At 43.8% G+C, this 22,131-nt stretch overlaps 1 protein-coding gene across 1 annotated transcript in view; it reads right to left on the reverse strand.

The window, feature by feature from the left end:
- The window catches only part of ECHDC3 (enoyl-CoA hydratase domain containing 3), a 27,645-nt gene extending 5,790 nt beyond the window's left edge, over nucleotides 1-21,855 (reverse strand). Inside the window, exons 1-4 of the mRNA XM_027772454.1 lie at nucleotides 21,541-21,855; nucleotides 16,213-16,334; nucleotides 12,880-12,977; nucleotides 3,152-3,352 (exon numbers count right to left, since the gene is read on the reverse strand). Coding sequence (XP_027628255.1) covers nucleotides 3,152-3,352; nucleotides 12,880-12,977; nucleotides 16,213-16,334; nucleotides 21,541-21,698 — 579 coding nt within the window. The 5' untranslated portion in view covers nucleotides 21,699-21,855. The remainder of the gene's footprint in view (nucleotides 1-3,151; nucleotides 3,353-12,879; nucleotides 12,978-16,212; nucleotides 16,335-21,540) is intronic.
- Between the last annotated feature and the right edge of the window lie 276 nt (nucleotides 21,856-22,131).

Here is a 22,131-nt window from a genome sequence, read left to right on the forward strand (position 1 = left end):
CTCTTTCCAGCTTGGAAACTCTATTCTGTTCTAATTGGACCATTAGGAATTCAGATTCTACAGATGTAGAAAGTTAAAACGGGTGGAAGCAAGTATTCCTACATGGAGAGACTACGGGTGTGGGAAGAAGGGAGTCTGATTTTTCATGGGCTCCCCCGTGGTAACAATTGCCTGAGGTCCTGGCTTTGCCTCTCTGAGCAAGGCCAGCTCTGAGTGGGGCTGGGAGCAGCTGCACCAGGCAAGGCGTTTATACGGTGCAATGAAGATGCATTATTTAATTCACACCAAAGCAGAGAAGCACTTCACAGACAGGGAAAATTATTCATGCCCAGGTTCAGTCTGGCATGAACACGGAGATGGACTCCATCCTTTCTGTCCCCAGTGGACAAATTACAGACTAGGTTTCTATCACAGTCATGCAGGGAACTGTGGTGACCAGCAGAGGGCACTAGTGACACACACATATTGTTTTAGCTGGTCTGAAAGGGCCGGAGCTTCCAGCCCAGGCCAGTTTGCAAAAGCTCCTGCTTTCCTTCCTCGGTGCTGCATACGGGGCCACCACCCACGTACTCGATGGGCCTGTGTGTGGATGTGCTCGTGTAAGAGCAGTTGAACAAAGACGACAGGCAGGAGTTTTCGATCAGGTTTATATTTGTATGAATTCCAAGTTTTTCTCCTAGGCCAGGCCACGCAGACCAGATCAACAGATCCAGAAATCTCACAAAGGCCTTACGCTCTGATAGCCTTTTCCTCCTACAAAAATTCCCTTTATCAGCGCTGTGATTTCCGTTCATTAGCGTTGATCCCACACCATCTTCCTGGATCATGCCTCCAAGTGGCTCAGCATTAATGGGCCCAACATGTAAGGACATCCACGGAGGGAACGCTGATGCCCTTTCCACAGCTAGTTAGGGAAAAGCTCAGAGGTCTCATAAACAAGGTTGCTACCACTGACTGAGCGATGCAGAAGGCTTCTGCGGGCCAGTATGTGCGACCAGAGAGCGGGAGCCTGAGTAGGACAACACAGGAGATTCTTTCCCATCTTCTGAGACAAACTGTCTTTGGGAGGTGAAAGCTTACTTTGGTTCTTACAAAGTCCCTGCCTCTTAATCTGTCAAACTGACAATTACACAAGAACTGGTTTCTAAGAACTGGGCTTCCTTGGAACTTGAGGTCTTTTTGGGTCACATTTCCTTTTCATTCTCTTTCTCTTTCTTTCTTCCATTTTTGACTTTCCAGAGGGCATGTGCACTTATCACAGAAAGAGAGAGAGAGAGAAAGCATGCCCGAGAGAGAGAAAGAGAGAGAGAGAGAGAGAGAGAGAGAACCCCCAGTGGGGTGTGGTCATGCTGCAATCCTTTTCTCCCACTTCTCCATCCCGTCAGGACTCTGGGCATACATGTACGTATTCCCAGCGTGTTTTTCAAGCTTCTAGGGTCAGACTTAAACCATGGTCAGCCATGTAGGATCCAATTCTCTATGTACAGTGCTTAACTGCTATACTATGAGGCCAGCCCATTTGCCCAGCTTTCTCCCCTAAAATAAATTTAGAATTTGATACATATGATATGGTATTAAGTTACTAAAAATACATTTTAATACCACTTGACTTCGAAAGTTTGTTAAAGAATAGATTCTTATTCTGACAGTAAGGCTGATATGAAAGTTTCAAATGCCTTAACCTGTGGAACTCTCTAGCATGCCATGTGGTTGCAGAAGTAGCGACTGGGCAGACTAACCAATATGGCCACCTTTTACTTTGCAAAAGCCCTGTGACTTGATTTTCACAGCTATATGGCAGTTTATTAATAAGCTCTGACAGTTGGTTTGCAATACAATTTCATTTAATCTACTGGCACAAAGTAAGGCTTTATACATTTTCCGATTGTCTATACATTTCAGGTAAACGTCTATTTTGACAGAATCCAAAACAGCCCCTCAGTCTGATGACATGTGAGCAAGCTGTCACCCTGTGCAGCATGGAGCCCACATAAGTATGTGTGTTTGCAGGTGTCAGTCTTCAGAATTTCCTTGCAAACGTACATTTCTGCAAAAACTAATCAGGAGACGTGTAAAAGGAGGCAGTACTTCCCTAAACTTCTTGGTCCTGCTCCTCGATTCCCCTTGAGCCTCATTTCTTTTGTGCCTCAGGCATGTGGGCAACAGCTAATGTTCGCAGTTGATGCTAAAATAGATAATATATTCTAGAAAGTAGCTTAAGTTCCTTACTTGCCATGGTAGGACTTTGCCCTCTTCCTACGGATTTCCAGTAGAGAATGAGGATGCACTTTTTCTGAAAAGATTTTGTTGGTCTACACTTAAGGACTGTGTGGTAAACATCATTTTATGGGCCAGCTGCAGTGGTGCAGCATTAACAGAACATTCTGCAAAGTTGGACCCACATGGGAAGTCCTGGGTTCGAGACCGGAAGTCTCCCTGTGCGTGCCAAGTGCAATCGTGTTGAGTCTATGAACTGGGTTGGCTGCGGATGGGGGTGGATTGTAGTGTGAAGCTCCTGCTGAGGGTATCTGTCTCTCTTATTCTCTCTCATGGAAGAAATAATGTTTTAACTAAAGAAAACATTGTATGGTATTATAGGAAGGAAGACAGCTGTGTGGTGAAAATGAACTTCGTTGTGTACGCAATGACAAAACTATTGTGTACGTGGCTCTCTCTTGGGCAGATTCAGCATAGCACGCCAGGCTATGTAAACCCAGAACTTGGTAAATCAACCTCTTTAAATCCTTCCTAGAACGAGACAGGTGGTCGACACACAGTAAGCCAGTGCCACTCCTATCCCAGCCTCTTGATAACTGCCATTATGTCAGCAAGCCATTATATCTCATGGGCACCCATTCAGCACCACAAAACAGTCTCAACCGCATTTCAAGTAAGATTACAAAAATATATCCCTTTACGAAAATAAACAGAAACACCTAGTGAGCTGTACAGAGGGCATGCACGATTGAAATGTAGTGAGGAACAGGCTGTGGCTTCTCCCTCCCACATGTTAGGAGGGGCACAGGGATGGCTGCCGGTCTGCCCTGAGCAGAATGTCCTGATATGAATGGCGTTTTTAACAAGCTATTCTGAAACATTGCAGTCACTGGAGGATAAACTCTAGAGAAGGCTCTGAAGGAAGCTAAGTTACCTTGCTAGGCACCGCTGTTCCCAAGGCAACCCCGGGGGTGGAACAGAAGAGGCCTACGTTCACCCCAGGAGTGGCAAAAGATGACTTGTCGCTCGCCACAGCAATGTCACAGCTGGCCACCAGCTGACAACCGGCTGCTGTGGCCAAGCCATTGACCATGGCAATGACGGGGACTGGATGGTTCTGGATCAGCATCATGACCTGCGGGAGCAAAAACACCCACTTTACTTCCATCCATATTAACACCTATGAGGTTAGGAGACTTTACTGTTATATTTTTAAGAATTATTTTATTTAACTTTATTTATTATTATTATTTTCCAACTTGATCAGAGAGAGACAGAGAAAGAGAGAAAGGGAAAGTGAGAAAGCAAGCCACCAGGTTCGGGACTTGAACCATGGTCAGCCATGTGGGAGTCCAGCGCCTTTAACCACCACACCACCTGCCAGTCTCCATGACTTTACTGTTTTCAGACCATTTTCTGTATGGTCAGTTCAGCAGATTGTATGAAAGAAGGCACAGAAAACGCTGGTATTCTCGTGGGTGCCCTGCAGCAGGCCGCATGATCACGTCTTCCTGAGATTCCGGGGAGGAGGGACCTCTAGCCTGCAGCAAGGACCCTAACCCAAGCTCAGGAAGGAAGCCGCTCACCTAAGGCTGTGTGACAGGTCAGAGGTGGCTGCAGGGTCTGACCCTCCTCTATGGGGTGACAGTCTCCACCCACTGCTCCCCAGAAACCCCACTGAAGAACAGGGCAGACTTCTGTCTCTAGGGAGCAAACAACCCTTCCCGGGTAGTTCTGTTTCCACCCTGCCTGCAGACAGTCCTTGTGTTAAAAGTCAGACGCTGGTGTTTGGTGCTTCCTTGAAAAATTAAGGTGGGAAAAAGACTTGAAGACAATTTCTTTAGTAATTACTTCTCAAATTACCACCATGAATACTCTTAATGCTATTTAAATGAGGCTTGGGGTGGGGGTGGGGGACACCCTGCTGTCATCAAAATAAACAAAATTCCTAAAACAGAGCCAGTGGCCCAAAGAGGAGAGGTGACAATGCCTCAGAGGGCCCTCCATCCCCCATAAATCTCCAGAACTTCAACTTATTTTTGCAGCTTATTTTTTCATGACACTCTAAACAGATTGTGTTGCTATGGTAACTTCAAGTTCTAAATTGTTGCTCTTTGAACCTTGGCAGGGAGGGAGGGAGAACAGGAACTAAATCTGGGTTTCTTTCCCCAAGGCAGCAATTCAAAGAAAAATGACCTTCATTGATTTGGAGATTTTTGCCTAAGAAATTTATCTTTTATATTCATAAACATTTGATATTTGTTAGCTTTATTGTAAAATAACAGAGTATGCATTTAAGGCTATGGCATCATATACTAGTGGCTTTTTATTTTTAGGGAGAGGGTGGCCCCCTTTTGAGAATCTAATCAATGCTATGACCCTCTTCCCTAAGAAAGCACATACTTAAAGTTGTACCCAAAACTGACTTAGGGGTTCATGCACCCTAAAGTAGTAAGGATTCAGTCTCAGTGGACTGGAGTAACAAGGGGAAGAACTCACAAGAACTTCTCAAGTCTCGCTACAAAGAAAGGACACATTTTGTGTTGGTTCTGTGTATTGTCCTTTTACCTTGTGAAATGAAGCTACTTAGGAAAATCAGTTGAAGTTAGGAATGTTTTAAAATATTTCACACTAGGGAACCAGCAGTTAGCGTAATGGCTGTGTCGCTGGACTCCTACGTAGTCGACCGTGGTTCGTGTCCCGGACCCGGTGGCTTAAAACTCACTCCGGGCGCGTGTGCGTGCGTGCCCAAGATCCTGAGAGGAGAATGGAGGAGAAGGGATTGCGGTGTGGCCATCCCTCCTGGAGGGTGATTTCTCGCTTTCTGTCTCTCTGTCTCTCTCTCTCTGTCTGTCTGGCGAGCGCACGCGCCCTATAGTGAAAACCTCTAAAAAAAAAAAAAGAAAATCTCACACTAGGGCTGGCAGGTAGCATAGCAGTTAAGGTGCTGGACTACCATGTAGCCAACGGCAGTTCGAATCTAGTACCTGGTAGCTTGAAACTCACGTCGGGTGCATGTGCATGTGTGCCCAAAATCCCCAGAGGAGAATGGAGGAGAGAGAATTGAAGCTTAGCCATCCTCGGGGGGCAGGGGCTGTTCTTGCTTTCTGGCTCTCTGTTTCTCTCATGAGTACATGGGCCCTATAGCAAAAATTCCTCTCTCTCTTTCTCTCTCTCAAAAATAAATAAATAGGTATCCCACATAAATCGTTCACCATCCAAAGCAACCCTTATAGAGAAGTCACCCTACTATTAAGAAATGTTAGTGAGGTCCCAACGTAGGGCAGTCTGTTAATGCCAAAAGTGTTAGTGAAAATATTCCAACCCAGAGACTCGGATTATTAAGTTATCATTTGTATTTTGTGTCATTAAATAAACTCAGAACTCAGCGCACAGGCACAAATGATCATCTATTATTTTTCAAGTCACTAAATAGTTAACTTCTATAGTCTGTCCTTTTTTAACATCTTTAAGTGGAATTCTAGAAATGCAAATACCACAATCATGCGTCACTATTTCTAGAAGACTTCTACAGAAGTGAGATCTAAGAGATTAGAGAAAAAAAGATTTTCAGACATGATTTCGAAGTCCCTCCTCCACTGCTTCCTAAAAGAGCCAATTGACTGGGATCAAATGCTTCATGTGCTGCCTTCTATGAAGGGCAAAGATGTCATAAAACCCAGGAGAAGAGAATTAGGTGTACGGTAATATATTCCACAACATTCAAAATACCTGTATTTTTGATTTAGGAATTCTACCTCTGCTTTTTAATGGCTGGAAAGTATGTGTGTTTGCCAGAGGGAGACAAAGAGAGCTCTCTCCAATGGGTGTGGTCACACTGGAGTTCTTTCTCCATTTCGCCATCTCGTTGGCACGTTGGCATGCTTGCACATGTGCCTGAGGTGTTCTCTGAGTGGTAAGGGTTGGGGTTCAACCCTTGGCTATGTGGGGTCTGGCTCCCTTAATCGCATGGCTATGGGGCTAATCAGGAATTCTACTACTAAGAAACAATCAAAAATAGGTAAAGAGCTCTATGGTTAAAGGTACTTGCCAAATCATTACTGTAAAAGAGCAAGTAAAAAACTAAAAATAATATAAATATACAAAAATAAGGAAATGGCTATGTAAACTAAACTATATCCATTTAACAGAATGTTGTAGTCTCATTAAAATGGAATTTTCCAAGACAAATACTACCATGGTGGTCTGGAGCTTATGTGGTATGCTAGGGCTGGCTGCTGGGGTCTGTCCCCAGTCTGTCACTTACTTACTGCTTAATCCCGGACAAGTCACTTAACACTTCAGTTTTCATATCTGAAATGAGTATAATATGAGGAAACTTCAAAAAGTTTGTAGAAAATGGAATGAAAGCACTAGTTAATTTTTGTGGCAAAAAAAAAAAAAAGGAAATCTATGCATAGTTTTTTTATAATATGCATTTTCTGTAAACTTTTTGAAGACCCCTCATGGGCCAGCTGGTGGTGGTTAAGGTGGCTGGGTCCCACATGGCCAACTGTACATTTCTAGTCTTGGACCCAGTCACTTGAGAAACACCCCAGGCACGTGTGTGTGAGTGACCAAGATCCCGAGAGGAGAATGGAGAAGACACTGGTATGGCAAACCAGGGGTGTGGCATCCCTGGGGGTGCTTTCTCACTGTCCCTCTCTGTCTTTGTCTCTGTCTCTCTCTAGTAAGCACACATACCCTATAGCAAATTAAATAGATAAAGACCCCACCCCCCATAATAGTACCAACCTTACTTCATAGCAATTACATCAATTAATATGTCTAAAGTACTAGAAGTATTACCTGGCACATAGTGAGCACTCAAGGCTCTAACCCTATTATACAGTCATACGTTATACTCTTATCCATATATTATTTAGACAAATAGGTAATACATGGAAAAGGACTAAAATGAAATAAGAAGAATATTAATTATAGTTCTCTCTGGGTGATATTATTATGGTATGGCACCAGAAATTAATTTTTCCCCCCTTTTTTTTTTGGTTTTCCTAATTACCTATAATTAGTTCTTAGTACTTTCCTAATTAAAAAATAATATCAGCAGTTCAGTAAAGACAAAAGGAACCCAGATAATAAACAAGCTGGGGTTAATCAAACCCTTGAGAGTCAGAAATTGGTTATACTTCCTACAAGGTGGGGTCTTCAAAAAGTTCATGAAACGTGAGTATAATAATAATAATAATAATAATAATAATAATAATAACTACACATGGTTTTCAAAATTTTCTGCACTAAAATAAATTGTGCTTTAATTCCATTTTTCATAAACTTTTTGTAGTCCCATCAGGTTTGCGCTACTTAAACTAACTAGTTTTGGGCTCTGCCTACTCTAAAATGTGACATAAGTTTAACTCTGCCTTAACCTCATTCCGCGGCAGTACTGAAGGATCTAGCTTATTTCCGAAGTGAGAGACCTTGGCCCATTGTCATTTCGTTGGTGGGTGTAAGAAGAAGAACCTCCTGGTTAGGGTTTTCATCTCCAGACTTCAATAGGACACAAGATGGGAGACAAGGACCAAGTCTCTGGTGTAAGCCATCGACTCAGCTACACAAAAGGTCACTTTTGCTCTTCTATAACCAAGTTCTCGTCGTTCTTAATTTACTCTTGATTTGTAAAGAATGAACTATCATGCAGTACTTGTGGTCTGCGACAAATTTGCTGTCGTTTTTAGATGTCGAACTAATCCAGATACTGCAATCTTGCTTTCTGAAATCAAATTTTCTCATGCATTTACTGAACAATGAAATATCTAGCTCATTCTGTTCCAATCTGCCTGTTGATTACACTTGGAAATTGAAACCTTGCACAAGTTCATGGTGCTCATATTTATCCAAGATGATTTGATTTTCTTGGAAATAGTATTAAAGCAATCAATACGCTTTCACTCCTCTTTCACATTAGGGTTAGGTCTGTCTGTACATCGAGCCTTTCTGGTGAGCCAGTGGCATGCTTGGTTTGAAAGTTTCTAATCTGGGCTTTACCTTCTGAAAAAGCCCTGGCTTTCCTGTGGCCCCTTGTTTGGATCTCAGACCATGAAGATACCGAAGCAGAGTGATAAGGGCAGACCCTTGAGGGAGCACTGAAGGGCTCTACTGGTTCTCTTTGATGCTTTTCTACTTTAGCCAGACATACTGAGTATTAGTAGAAGAATAACTTATAAGGTGCCAAGCTTTGGCAAGTCTATGGACAGACGATTACATAATCATCATTAATGTAGGGAACAAAAAAGCCTTAAGTCTTAGCTCTAGCTTGCTTCCACCTCCCCAGGAAATAAGTCATGTTCCTTATTTGTCATATTTAATTTGTAATTAAAGGGCTGGCTCTGTGGCCTCGTGGTTAAAGGAGCTGGATCCTATTTGGCCAACTGTGGTTTGAATCCTGGCCCTGGTGGCTTGAAAAATATGCAGGGTGTGTGTATATGCATGCCTAAATCCTGACAGGATGGAGAGATAGAGAAAGGATTGTGATCATGCCCCACTGGGGTGCTTTCTACCTCTCCTCTCTCTCTCTTTTTCTCTATCTTTGTGTCTCTGGTGAGCACACGAGCTCTTGGACAATTAAAAAATAAACAAGTTAGAAAACTACAATCTGATGTCTTTCATGAATTTATGGAAGAGCAAGGAAAAGAAATTATGGTCAAGAATGTATTTTAATCACCTTTCCGTTCATCTCTTCTTTCCTTTTTTTCTTTGGAGAGTTTTGTTGTTGTTGTTATAGGGTGCTTGCACTCCCCAGACATACAGAGGGACAGAAAGTGAAAAATCAACCCCCAGTGGGGATGGTCATGCTGCAATCCCCTCGCCTCTATTCTCCTCTTGGGATTTTGGGCACGCACACACGTGCCCAGTGTGAATTTTAAGCCACTAGGTCCAGGATTTGAACCACAGTTGACTACATGGGAGTCCAATGACATAACCATTATGCCATCTGCTGGTCCCTCCATTTACCTCTCCTACTGCTATCTTTTGTCTTATCTGCACAGAAGATATCATTAATATTTTTTGAATCATAAATGACCAAATAAATAAGTGAATGAATGAAAAAATAGGTTAAATGATCTTAGGGTCAGGTTATGCAACTATTTTATATATTGTTTCTCAACTAGGTTTCCAGTTTCCATTTGAGAGGAAATATGTTTTCCCCTTATTTATCTTAGTACTTTGTAAATATTACACATTTCCCCCCATATTTTCCTACTACCTTGCAAGTATTATGCTTGTATTGGGTTGTTGGAAAAGTCATGACATATTTTTTTCTATGTTTTTCTATCAACCCCCAGTGGGGATGGTCATGCTGCAATCCCCTCGCCTCTATTCTCCTCTTGGGATTTTGGGCACGCACACACGTGCCCAGTGTGAATTTTAAGCCACTAGGTCCAGGATTTGAACCACAGTTGACTACATGGGAGTCCAATGACATAACCATTATGCCATCTGCTGGTCCCTCCATTTACCTCTCCTACTGCTATCTTTTGTCTTATCTGCACAGAAGATATCATTAATATTTTTTGAATCATAAATGACCAAATAAATAAGTGAATGAATGAAAAAATAGGTTAAATGATCTTAGGGTCAGGTTATGCAACTATTTTATATATTGTTTCTCAACTAGGTTTCCAGTTTCCATTTGAGAGGAAATATGTTTTCCCCTTATTTATCTTAGTACTTTGTAAATATTACACATTTCCCCCCATATTTTCCTACTACCTTGCAAGTATTATGCTTGTATTGGGTTGTTGGAAAAGTCATGACATATTTTTTTCTATGTTTTTCTATACAAAAATGTGTCATGACTTTTCTGATAACCTAGTAGTAGGTGGTCAATAAATATTCATTAAATGGGCAAGTGTTACTTAAAGTTGGATTTTGTATTCAAATTTTTTTAAATCCAGGGGTAGATTTAATCTATTTAAAAATCATCCAAAGCTTTTTGGACCTTTTCTTCCTCTGTGGCTGTTGGTAATTTTCCTCCTTCACATAGTGAAAAAAAAGAATTAAAAATGAAAAGGTTAAATTTTTTTTTTTTTTGGCGAGGTTTTTTTTTTTTTTTGCTATAGGGTATGTGCGACCACCAGACAGACAGAGACAGAGAGACAGAAAGCGAGAAATCACCCCCCAGGGGGGATGGCCATGCAGCAATCCCTTCTCCTCCATTCTCCTCTAGGGATCTTGGGCACGCACGCACACGAGCCCGGCGTGAGTTTAAGCCACTGGGTCCGGGATGCAAACTGCAGTCGACTACATGGGAGTCCAGCGACATAGCCATTATGCGAACTGCTGGTCCTGAAAAGGTTAACTTTTTCTACTTGGAAATGGTGATTATAAAGGTAGATTCAAGGAGTTTAAAAGTAATCTTTAAAAAATTATTGAATGCTCTCTCTCTTTCATAAATGGTTGTCTTTGTTTATTTATTTTTTTGTCAGAGAGATTTTTGCTATAGGGAGTGTGTACTTGCTGAAGACAAAGAGACAGAGAGAAGAAAGCAAGAAATCATCTCCCAGGGGGGATGGCCATGCCGCAATCCCTTCTCCTCCATTCTCCTCTCGGAATTTTGGACATGCATGCACAGATGCTGGTGTGAGTTTTAAGTATGGGGTGCTTTCTACCTCTCCTCTCTCTCTCTTTTTCTCTATCTTTGTGTCTCTGGTGAGCACACGAGCTCTTGGACAATTAAAAAATAAACAAGTTAGAAAACTACAATCTGATGTCTTTCATGAATTTATGGAAGAGCAAGGAAAAGAAATTATGGTCAAGAATGTATTTTAATCACCTTTCCGTTCATCTCTTCTTTCCTTTTTTTCTTTGGAGAGTTTTGTTGTTGTTGTTATAGGGTGCTTGCACTCCCCAGACATACAGAGGGACAGAAAGTGAAAAATCAACCCCCAGTGGGGATGGTCATGCTGCAATCCCCTCGCCTCTATTCTCCTCTTGGGATTTTGGGCACGCACACACGTGCCCAGTGTGAATTTTAAGCCACTAGGTCCAGGATTTGAACCACAGTTGACTACATGGGAGTCCAATGACATAACCATTATGCCATCTGCTGGTCCCTCCATTTACCTCTCCTACTGCTATCTTTTGTCTTATCTGCACAGAAGATATCATTAATATTTTTTGAATCATAAATGACCAAATAAATAAGTGAATGAATGAAAAAATAGGTTAAATGATCTTAGGGTCAGGTTATGCAACTATTTTATATATTGTTTCTCAACTAGGTTTCCAGTTTCCATTTGAGAGGAAATATGTTTTCCCCTTATTTATCTTAGTACTTTGTAAATATTACACATTTCCCCCCATATTTTCCTACTACCTTGCAAGTATTATGCTTGTATTGGGTTGTTGGAAAAGTCATGACATATTTTTTTCTATGTTTTTCTATACAAAAATGTGTCATGACTTTTCTGATAACCTAGTAGTAGGTGGTCAATAAATATTCATTAAATGGGCAAGTGTTACTTAAAGTTGGATTTTGTATTCAAATTTTTTTAAATCCAGGGGTAGATTTAATCTATTTAAAAATCATCCAAAGCTTTTTGGACCTTTTCTTCCTCTGTGGCTGTTGGTAATTTTCCTCCTTCACATAGTGAAAAAAAAGAATTAAAAATGAAAAGGTTAACTTTTTTTTTTTTTTGGAGAGGTTTTTTTTTTTTTTTGCTATAGGGTATGTGCGACCACCAGACAGACAGAGACAGAGAGACAGAAAGCGAGAAATCACCCCCCAGGGGGGATGGCCATGCAGCAATCCCTTCTCCTCCATTCTCCTCTAGGGATCTTGGGCACGCACGCACACGAGCCCGGCGTGAGTTTAAGCCACTGGGTCCGGGATGCAAACTGCAGTCGACTACATGGGAGTCCAGCGACATAGCCATTATGCGAACTGCTGGTCCTGAAAAGGTTAACTTTTTCTACTTGGAAATGGTGATTATAAAGGTAGATTCAAGGAGTTTAAAAGTAATCTTTAAAAAATTATTGAATGCTCTCTCTCTTTCATAAATGGTTGTCTTTGTTTATTTATTTTTTTGTCAGAGAGATTTTTGCTATAGGGAGTGTGTACTTGCTGAAGACAAAGAGACAGAGAGAAGAAAGCAAGAAATCATCTCCCAGGGGGGATGGCCATGCCGCAATCCCTTCTCCTCCATTCTCCTCTCGGAATTTTGGACATGCATGCACAGATGCTGGTGTGAGTTTTAAGTAGCCGGGTTTGGGACTCCAACCATGGTTGACTATGTGGGTGTCCAGTGACGTAACCATGACACCATCTGCTGGTCCCATCCTAGTTTGAAAATTTTAAGAAGTACTGATCTTAGTTTCTTCCACTCGATTGATGTGCGTTCCTACCTTTTACCTACATGTACACTAAGGCATGCCCCCACAGTGCTGGAGATGGCCGCTAAAAGTGCCATCATACATTTTTCTTTGGTGCATAACAAAACCAACAGCAAATCATGGTCACTTCTTAAACAGCTAAACCAAACAACTGCCAGGATCAAGGATTCCCTAGTGACTGAGAGTCTTCAGTAACTCTATAGTGGTTAGGTCTCTTAGATGAAAACTCGGAACTAGAAGTCCAGTTCAGTATTTTCCATAATGGTCACTTTCAGGTTTGCAGTGTTGCTTGTCATCTTGGCTTACCTCAGAGCAGGTGTGAAATACTTCTGCATGATAATCATGGCCTTGCTCCTCCGTCAGTTCCTTTAAATCATGTCCAGAAGAAAATACAGGCCCTTCAGCTGCATGTTTCCAATTGAGAAAAGAAAAGAAAAAGATGTAAACAGCCAGAAGTGGGCAGCTCACTTGCTGTGTACTAAATAACTAGCGAATAATCACATCTATGCTGTGGCACTTAGAGAAAGTGGATGGTCCAGTTTTGTATGTTTGTTTGTTTGTTTGTTGTTGTTGTTTTAATTTGTGAGCAGGTATATGGCTCACTAAAGAGAGACAAAGAGAGAAAGAGAGTAGGAAAGTGAGAAAACACCCCACATGGAGGATGGCCACATGGCAATCCTGTCTCCATTCCCCTTTTGGGATTTGGGCAAGCATGCACACGTGCCTGGAATATTTCTCAAGTTGTCAGATCCGGAACTTGAACAACACGGTTGGCCATGTGGGATCCAATGGTCTTTTTTTCTTTTTACATTAAGGTTTTTGCCCTAGGATGTGTACACTCATGAGAGAGAGACAGTGAGGGAGAAAGTGAGAAATCCTCCCCTCTACCACCAGGAGGGTGGCCACACTGCAATCCCTTCTTTTCCATTCTTCCCTAGGGATTTGGGCATACATGCACATGTGCCTAGAGTGATTTTTTTTTATATATAAAAAAATTGTATTTACTTAGAAGCATTCAGAATGTCAACAAAACAGCTGCAACTTTTTTGTGTGTGTTTCAATTACAGAGTGGTATTCAGTTAACAGAACAATTATTTCGTATAAGCTGTATCAGAGACAACTGAAGATGAAAAACCTACCATCCCCATACATAACTAATTTGTGCTGTGCACCAACAAGAACCTGCTTTAAATTTCCATGCCAATTTACAACCCCCATGCTGTACCAGGCAAGGTTAGTGGCTATTGAAAATACCACCAGGACAGGGCTATCTAAAGACACATTCAGTAGTGTGTTAACTATACAAAAAAAGACATTGTACAGTTTAAAAACAAATCTTACACCTAGAGTGATTTCCAAGCAGATGGGTCTATCTAAGACTCAAACCATGGTTGGCCATGTGGGAGTCCAGTGCCTTACTACCATGCCACCTGCTTGACCTAGATCCAGCTATCTTAATCACCATGCCATGGAGGCCCACAGTCAGAATTTTGTGTTGAAAATGCAAGGTTAGGCATCCATATCCTGAAAACCCAGGGTGCGGGAACCAGCAGTTAGCGTAATGGCTATGTTGTTGGACTCACAAGTAGTCGACTGCGGTTTGGGTCACGGACCCGGTGGCTTAAAACTCATGCCGGGCACGTGTGCGTGTGTGCCCAAGATCCCGAGAGGAGAATGGAGGAGAAGGGATTGTGGCGTGACCATCCCCCCTTGGGGGGTGATTTCTCGCTTTCTATCTCTATGTCTCTCTCTGTCTGGCTGGCGAGCGCATGCACCCTATAGCGAAAACCTCTCCAAAAAAAACCAAACAAACAAACAAACAAAACCCAGGGTGGAAACCAATGAAACTATGCAATTTTAAGGAGACTCACAGAGAAGATACCTCTTGCAGACTTGTCCTCTGGCCTCTCACTTTGGTTTTTGGACTCTTTTGGGCCTGAGTGTTCAACTTGTGCAGGTCCCTCAAAAGCTACCATGTTTAGGCAGTGTCCATGCCATTTAGTCTGTAGGCAGTGGCCAGCCATAGGGTTGAATCAGGAAGACAGGAGTGTGGACAGCTATCTGATTTGAGCTCTTCATTTTACAGATGGGAGATCCAAGGATGTGGCTGCTGTCATTGCTGACAACAAAATGTCATTCCACTGATAAACTGATAACACTTTCTATTGTGATGGTTTTCACAGATGATATTATTCCCTTTTTACAAGTAAATGGTATCACTAAGAAAGTAGTTGCCATTGCTACATTCACATAACATCCCACATGGCTGCTAAATTCTACTAGTTCTGGTTTGTTTCCTGTTGCTATATAACAGTTGAAAAATTTATATTTAGGGGCCAGCAGATGGCAGAGTGGTTATGTTGCTGGACTCACACATGGCCAACTGTGGTTCAAGTCCCGGATCTGGCAGCTTGAAACACACCAAGTATGTGTGGGAGGGTGCCCAAGATCTCAAGAGGAGAATGGAGGAGAATGAATTATGCCATCTCTCCTGAGGAGTGATTTCTCACTTTCCCTCTCACTGTCTCTGTCTTACTCTCTGGCAAGTGCACGTGCCCCAAGGCAAAAACCTCTTAAAACAAAACAAAAAAAAACAACAACAAAAAAAAAAAAAAGAAAAGAAAAGAAAAAAGAAAATGATAAAGAATTAAAAATAGAAAAATTTATATTTAACCAGTTAAGAAGATAACATTCTGAATATCTGCCTCTAGAAACACTGGTCCCTAATTTGCAAAATAGACAAAGCATCACGGGGCATCATGTGTTAGAATACCCTGAGGCTGCTTTAAAATACCAATATTACTATTAATTCTACCACTACTGTAACAAGAAAAGAAAATTCTGTAAAATTCTTATTGGGAAAAGTGCAAGGAGACACATGGGCACAATAATGGTTTTCTGGCACCATTAAAGAAGACACTACAAGGCCAGTAGGTGGTGCAGAGGTTACAGTGGCTGGATCCCACGTGGCCAACTGCGCGTTTGAGTTTTGGACCTGGTGGCTTGAGAAACACGCCAAGAGTGTGTGCAGATGTGTATGAGTGCCCAAAATACTTAGAGGAAAATGAAGGAGAAAGGGCTGTGGTGTGGCCCTCTCCCCTGGCGGGGGTGATTTCTCACTTTTCCTCTCTCTCTCTTGTTCTGTGTCTCTCTCCAGTGAGTACACTCGCCTTACAACACAAAAATAAATAAATAATCAATCAATCAACAATCAATCAATAAAAGACAACACTACAGACATAGTTGAAAGCTTGGGATAAATGGAAATGACAGGCTAACCATGCCCTAACATCCGGGACATAGCTGACTGGGTAATCTACCAAAAGGATTAGTAGTTAAACCTATTTCATAAGGTTTGTAAAAAAATCAGTTGTCTGATTTTGATGGGCAAAGCAGTATAGCCAAATGTGCAATGTTAGTATCTATGAAAAGGCAAAGACACAGATTTTTGTTGACTAGGGATCTCTGTTAGTGTTTGGTTCAAGTCCCCACTGCATAAGAGTCTTTTGTAATTCATGTTCTTGTAAAGGAGATTCAGAGCAATTGCCCAGTTAGGTGAGAGGACGCCTCAGCTAACCAGGACATTTTGATAAACTTCTGGCCACTACAGAGCAGTAAAGCTAGACATCAGATGTATACCTGAAATTATAATGACTTTTAGATCTTTGCTGTCAGCTTCATGAAGAATGTCATTCTGGAGAGATTTCAGCATTGCAAGTGACAGTGCATTCCTCTTCCTTGGATTGCTCAAGACAATGTTCCTACAAAGAACATTTTATCATCACAGGGTCATGCACCAGTCAAAACAAGCCGGGACCCCTGCAATTCCTTTTTAATTTGCGAGCTATTTTTAAAACACAAGAAAAGAGAACTGCTGGTGCTTAGTGCCAATTTAGAGGATCTGTCAACTCTCTGGAGTTACAGCTAAGTCAAAACAAGAAAAAGACTACCTGAAACGTAGGCTGATTTTCCTCCCTCTTTTCCTTGATTTGTTTCCCCTTCCCCTCCACATTTGCTGTCAGAAACATGACTGCCACCTCCACAGAAAGGGCAAGTCACAGCTGTTCCAAAATCATCACCGCCCAGACAGAGAGGACGAAGGTTTTGTTCGACAGTAGCAGGAGCCAGAGGAATCTGACAATGCTGACTGCCTTCAACTGATTGCTTCCTGTTGCTCAGAATCCGGCTAGAAAAGAGCCCCAAGTGAAAATATTCACCCAAATCTCCTTCCGCCCACCCCAAAGAAAAGGCAACCATAGTGCAGCTGCCAATATGCATATATTACAGTGTTTTAAAAATCATTTTTAGGGCCAGTAGGTGACATGGAGGTTAAGGCGACTGGATCCCACGTGGCCAAATTCATGGTTTGAGTCCTGGACTGGCAGGCTTGAAAATCATGCCAGGCGTGTGTGCTTGAGTGCCCCAAATCCTGAGAGGAGAATGGAGGAGAAGAGGTTGTGGCATGGCCAACCCCTCCACCCCCCGGGGGTAATTTCTCTCTTTCTCTCTCCCTCTCTCATCTCTTGCCAGGCAAGTGTACTATCCTATAGCAAAGAAAAAGGAGAAAAAAGAAAAAACTAAAAAAAACCTGATATCTTGTATTTCTGCAAAATAATTTGTGGTGTCTGTGAATAGAATAATATACAAAGAACAAAAAGACAAAACCAGACAGCAAAAGGGCTCTTTTGGATGTATCATCTCCCCAAAAGCTGCCATTCAAAGGGCTTGTTCACTATTTGAAGGCATGCCACACACTGAATGAAATAACCCAGACTGTCACCTTGTTACCTGTACACAGACATGTTTTACTTTTGCTGTGGTAAGACATGGGCAATGAGCCAAACACCAGATTATTGCTATACATTTTATATACGTATCCTGTCAGTTTCCACCTCTGCGGAATCTGATATTCCTACAGCTATGTAGTCAAATTGGAGCCTCCATAAATAGCACTCCATGCCATAGTTTTCTGGAAAACAACTTTGACGACTGAATTCATTTCAGTGGAATAAGAATAACCATTTGCTGTGGAATACCATTTCAGATTTTGCTGCAGTCTTTAGGTGGCTGTGATAGTCATCGTTTCATTTCTCATAGGCATGTTCTTTCATAAGTACAAAAATTACCTGCAGCTGATACGCTTCTAGATTTCAAAACCCGTATTTGTGGGGGCGGGGTGAAAAAAATGGCTTATAAACCTTTCAATAAAATAAGGAGCGTGCTTGCTGTAGCAAATATGAAAAGCTGCCATCCCAATTGCTGACATATGCTTAAATTAAATTCTAAGGCCTTAGGCAACATTGTGTAAAAAGGTTCAGGCCCTGAACACCCTGGTTACATGGCAATATCTGTTCCTCGGTGTCCTATCAGTCCCTCGGTCCACACATTGCACACGCTGTCGCAGTGTTCTAAATTGCTGAGTTCACTTTTCTTTTTTCTTTATTTGTTTTTAATTGCTAGACAGCATGTGTGCATGTGTGCTTACCAAAGAGAGACAGAGAGAGAGAGAGAGAGAGAGAGAGAGAAAGCACCCCCCCCACATGCACACACACACACACACCATGGGTTAATACCACAATCCCTCCTTTTCCATTTCTTCATCCTGTTGGGCTTTGGGGCACTTGTACACATGTACTCAGAGTGTTTTTTTTTTTTTTTTTGAGAGTTTTTTTTTTTTGCTATAGGGCACGTGCGCTCGCCAGACAGACAGAGACAGACAGAGAGACAGAAAGCGAGAAATCACCCCCCCAGGGGGGATGACCACGCCGCAATCCCTTCTCCTCCATTCTCCTCTCGGGATCTTGGGCACCCACGCACACACGCCCGGCGTGAGTTTTAAGCCACTGGATCCGGGACGCGAACCACGGTTGACTACATGGGAGTCCAGCGACATAGCCATTACGCTAACTGCTGGTCTCACTCAGAGTGTTTTTTAAGCCCCTGGGGCCTGAATTTGAACTGTGTCAGCCATGAAGGATCTGGCTCCCTTAACCACTAGACAGGACCAGTCCACCAAGTTCACTTTTCAATCCAGCATGACAGGGTTTCTGTCCTTCCTGCACTACTAAATTAGTTCTCACAGGAAATCTGAGTACAAGCGCCCAACCTACTGGTCATCTTGGCTGCTCCCTCCCTCTAGAAATAGATTCCTTCTCTCCTGTATTTTATTTTTTGGCTTCTTTCATGGGTTGCTAGCCTTCTTCTAACCTGGAAATGAAGAACCAGTGACCCTCAGAGCTCCATTCTTTCCCCTCTTCTTGCTCCATACATTCATCCTGGGCACTCTACCAATGGCCTTGACATCAGCTGCTACCCCTATGCTGACAACTCCCAATCTCTGGTCCCAGTTCGAACCTCTCTCTAGAGCTCCCAGCTCCATGTGCATCCAGGTGTCTACTGGATGTCTCTGCCTCAGAGTTTCTTGGGTATCTTCCCTCCACTCCCAAACTTGCCCCTCTCTTCTGCTTATCTCAGTGCTGCCACTCCGCTACCTAAACCACAACCTGAAAGTCACTCTAGATTCCTATCCCTTCCTTTGTCAACTGCTCATCAATCTTATGGATAATGCCTCCTAAAAGTCTCACCAGTCTGAACTCTCTCAGTAGCCATCTTGGTTTAAACCATGAGATGCCTTGCACCTAGAGCTTCATCAACACCACTCACCTGAAGATGAAATCTCTTTAAGACTGATGTCACCACCAGGGCATTTAATAAAAGTGCAGAGGCAAATGGCGGTCCTTATGAATGCCTCAGTGAGTTGTTTGAAGAGCATCATTGTAAACTATGAGAGGGTCAGTGATGTGAGGGATTGTCAGGTTCACACACCAAAGAGGCACTCAGTAAAACAAAAAAACAAAAACAACTGGTGACTGGTCTGATCCTGTGGTGTAATGGGTAAGGGAGCCAGATCCCACATGGCTGACCGAAGTTCAACCATGGTTGACCCAGCCCCAGGGCTCTATGGGCACATGTGCATGTGACCACACTCCATTGGGGGGGGGTTCTCTTTCTCACTCTTTTGCTTTCTCACATGCATGCACCCTCTAGCAATTAAAAAACATCTAGTGACTGAGTTAATGACATAAAACTGCATTTCTATTTTCACATATAATTCTACCTAGTAGATCAATGTCACACCCAGTTTTCTGCCCTTTCTTCTAAGCCCAAGTGTGAGGACATGCAGATGGGAGGTGGCAGTCTGAAGCAGTGGGACTCTCTCACTCCTGGAGATCCTGCCTCCTGGCTGTGTGGCTGTGAACAAACAGGCTGCCACCTCTCAGACCTTGATAAGGTGAGGAATGGCCCTGGACATCCTATTATCAGCTCTGGATTGTAGAACTTACTGCGATCTTGCCCTTGTATTCAAGTTAACCATTCCCTTGGTGTGTGTTTAATAGCCTGTACATAACTTGGAGTACATGTGACTTGGTCACCTCATGGCTCAGATGAGGACATGCCTATGGCAAGAAGCCTGGGTGTGGGGATACAGGGTATTAATGTATCGAGCTGCCTTTTCCAGGATTCCTGGAGAGGTGGGTGGGAGTTCTGAACCCACTGTCATTCCTGCCTTGCCAGTCTTAACTGGGTGGAGAGCCCGAGCCTTAGGACCCAGTTCCTTTGTTTCCCTGCCAGAACACCAGGACTGTTATTTGTCTTGAGTTGGAAACGGCTTGCCTTTCAACCTGTAAATTCATCCTTTCAATTTATGTAAGGTTTTTGTATGCAATTCTCAATTCTTTAAGAGATGACAAATTTTATTTTCTACTGTTATGTGAGAATATTAGGCCCCAGCAACACATCATTGTACTTGGAAAATAAAGTGCTGCAGTGGGGGAAAAAAAACAAAAAAAGAGTTAGAGATACTGAATACAGAGTACCCAGCACAGTACTGCACTCACTCAATTCAGAGCTGACCTCACTACATGGCCACATTACTGCTGGGAGGAGCACCTTCAAAAAGGGACAGCTGAAGAATGACTGAGTTGGTCAAGGTCACCTGTCAAGCGCCTAACCTGGTCTTTCTTTAACACTTGACTTGGAGGTTTTCTACCTTCTGATTCCTGGCATTTATGATCTATTGTCTGCAGGGCTGAGGAGGGAAACAGACTACAGGCATGCTGGCTGTCTACAGACCTGTGTAGGCAAGCTCACAGAGGCGGGTGTGGGGGGGTGTAAATAAGGGGTGTGGGTGGGGGAAGGTGTGAGGGAAGGGTAGGGAGTAAAGGGAAAGCTGCAGGCACAGGGCTGGCACTCTGAAAGTTTGGGGCCTTCCCGGTCTTAGGAAGGTATACCACTTGTCCAGGTAGGAGGGGAAATCGTTTTATTAATATTTGACAACTCGATCTGTAACTCTTACCTACGTAGATACTGAAACATGCCCCCTAGGCTTCCTTTTGTACTCTTGCCCTGACCAGGCAAACATTAGAGACAGGCCCAGATGGGGCCAGGAGCCCTGCAACCTTTATCGCCCAGTACTAGATTGTGCGCCCGTATGCTTTTAAGGGTTTTAGGCATGTGGCGCAAGAAAGGCAGAGGTCAGGACGGTGTGCCTTTTATCCTCCCTAGTGACCTGTTCCCACCCCTGCACTTCTGGATGAGCATCCCGGAGCCCTTGGGCCAAGCCCGCCCCACCTTGGAGCCAGAGCAGGGTTGTGAGGGCACTGAACGCACGTGCAACCACTCGCTCTGTTGAGGGTCGTCTCATTTAACATTCTTTCCGTAAGTCTTGCTAGGAGCCGCCGCCGGGCGGGGACGTCGGTAAAGCTGCATGCGGGCATTCCCTCCCCAGAGATTAAACTGTCAGATTAAACAGTGAGGGGGTCGGCGGTGGCGTGGTCAGAGCTGACCTCCGACCCAGCCCTCGGTGGACTCAAGGGGGCAGCGGGGCGCGCCGGCCGAGGCCTTCTCTCCCGCACCCCGGCCCTCCGGCCCTAGTGGGAGGCCCCCCCCCCATGGCCGGGGGCTGACCTGATGCCGTCCCCCTGCCGCGGCGCCTCCGGCTCTGGCCGCGCGACCCTGGCGGGCTCTCGGCTGCAGAAGCGGGCAGGGAGCGAGTCCCAGAGGCCGCGCAGGAGCCACCCGGGCCTCTTTGCCCCGACGGTTCTGAAGCCCGCGATGGCGGCCATAGCACTTGAGGCGCAGCCGGATCGCAAGTTCTGAGTGCTCCGAGGTTTCGAGGGCTAGTGCGACCCCGACACCACCATGGATCAGCGCGGTGAGCGCGACCCCTACGGAGCTGCAGTCAGGGCCTAGGCCTCACCAAACTCTCAGCCGGGACGCCCCGCCCCCGGGACGCCCCGCCCCCGGGACGCCCCGCCCCCGGGACGCCCCGCCCCGCCCCGTTCCCGGGTAGTGGGGTGAAGGACGCTCCCTCAAAGCTTGTTTGACTTAGCAAGGTCTGGAAGAACTTCAGAAAGGGCAAGAATGGGTTGGTTGGTTTCTTTTTGCACCAACACTAGGAATGGGGTGGTTTGCCTAGAATGGTAAAATCAGTGTCAGCAGGCTATGAGTGGCAGGAGCGATGGTCCCCACTTTGTTGCAAATTGCTTCAACCATCCA

The sequence above is a fragment of the Tupaia chinensis genome, unplaced genomic scaffold (genome assembly GCF_000334495.1).
Source record: "Tupaia chinensis unplaced genomic scaffold, TupChi_1.0 Scaffold000275_1, whole genome shotgun sequence".
In the NCBI taxonomy this organism is placed as follows: domain Eukaryota; kingdom Metazoa; phylum Chordata; class Mammalia; order Scandentia; family Tupaiidae; genus Tupaia; species Tupaia belangeri.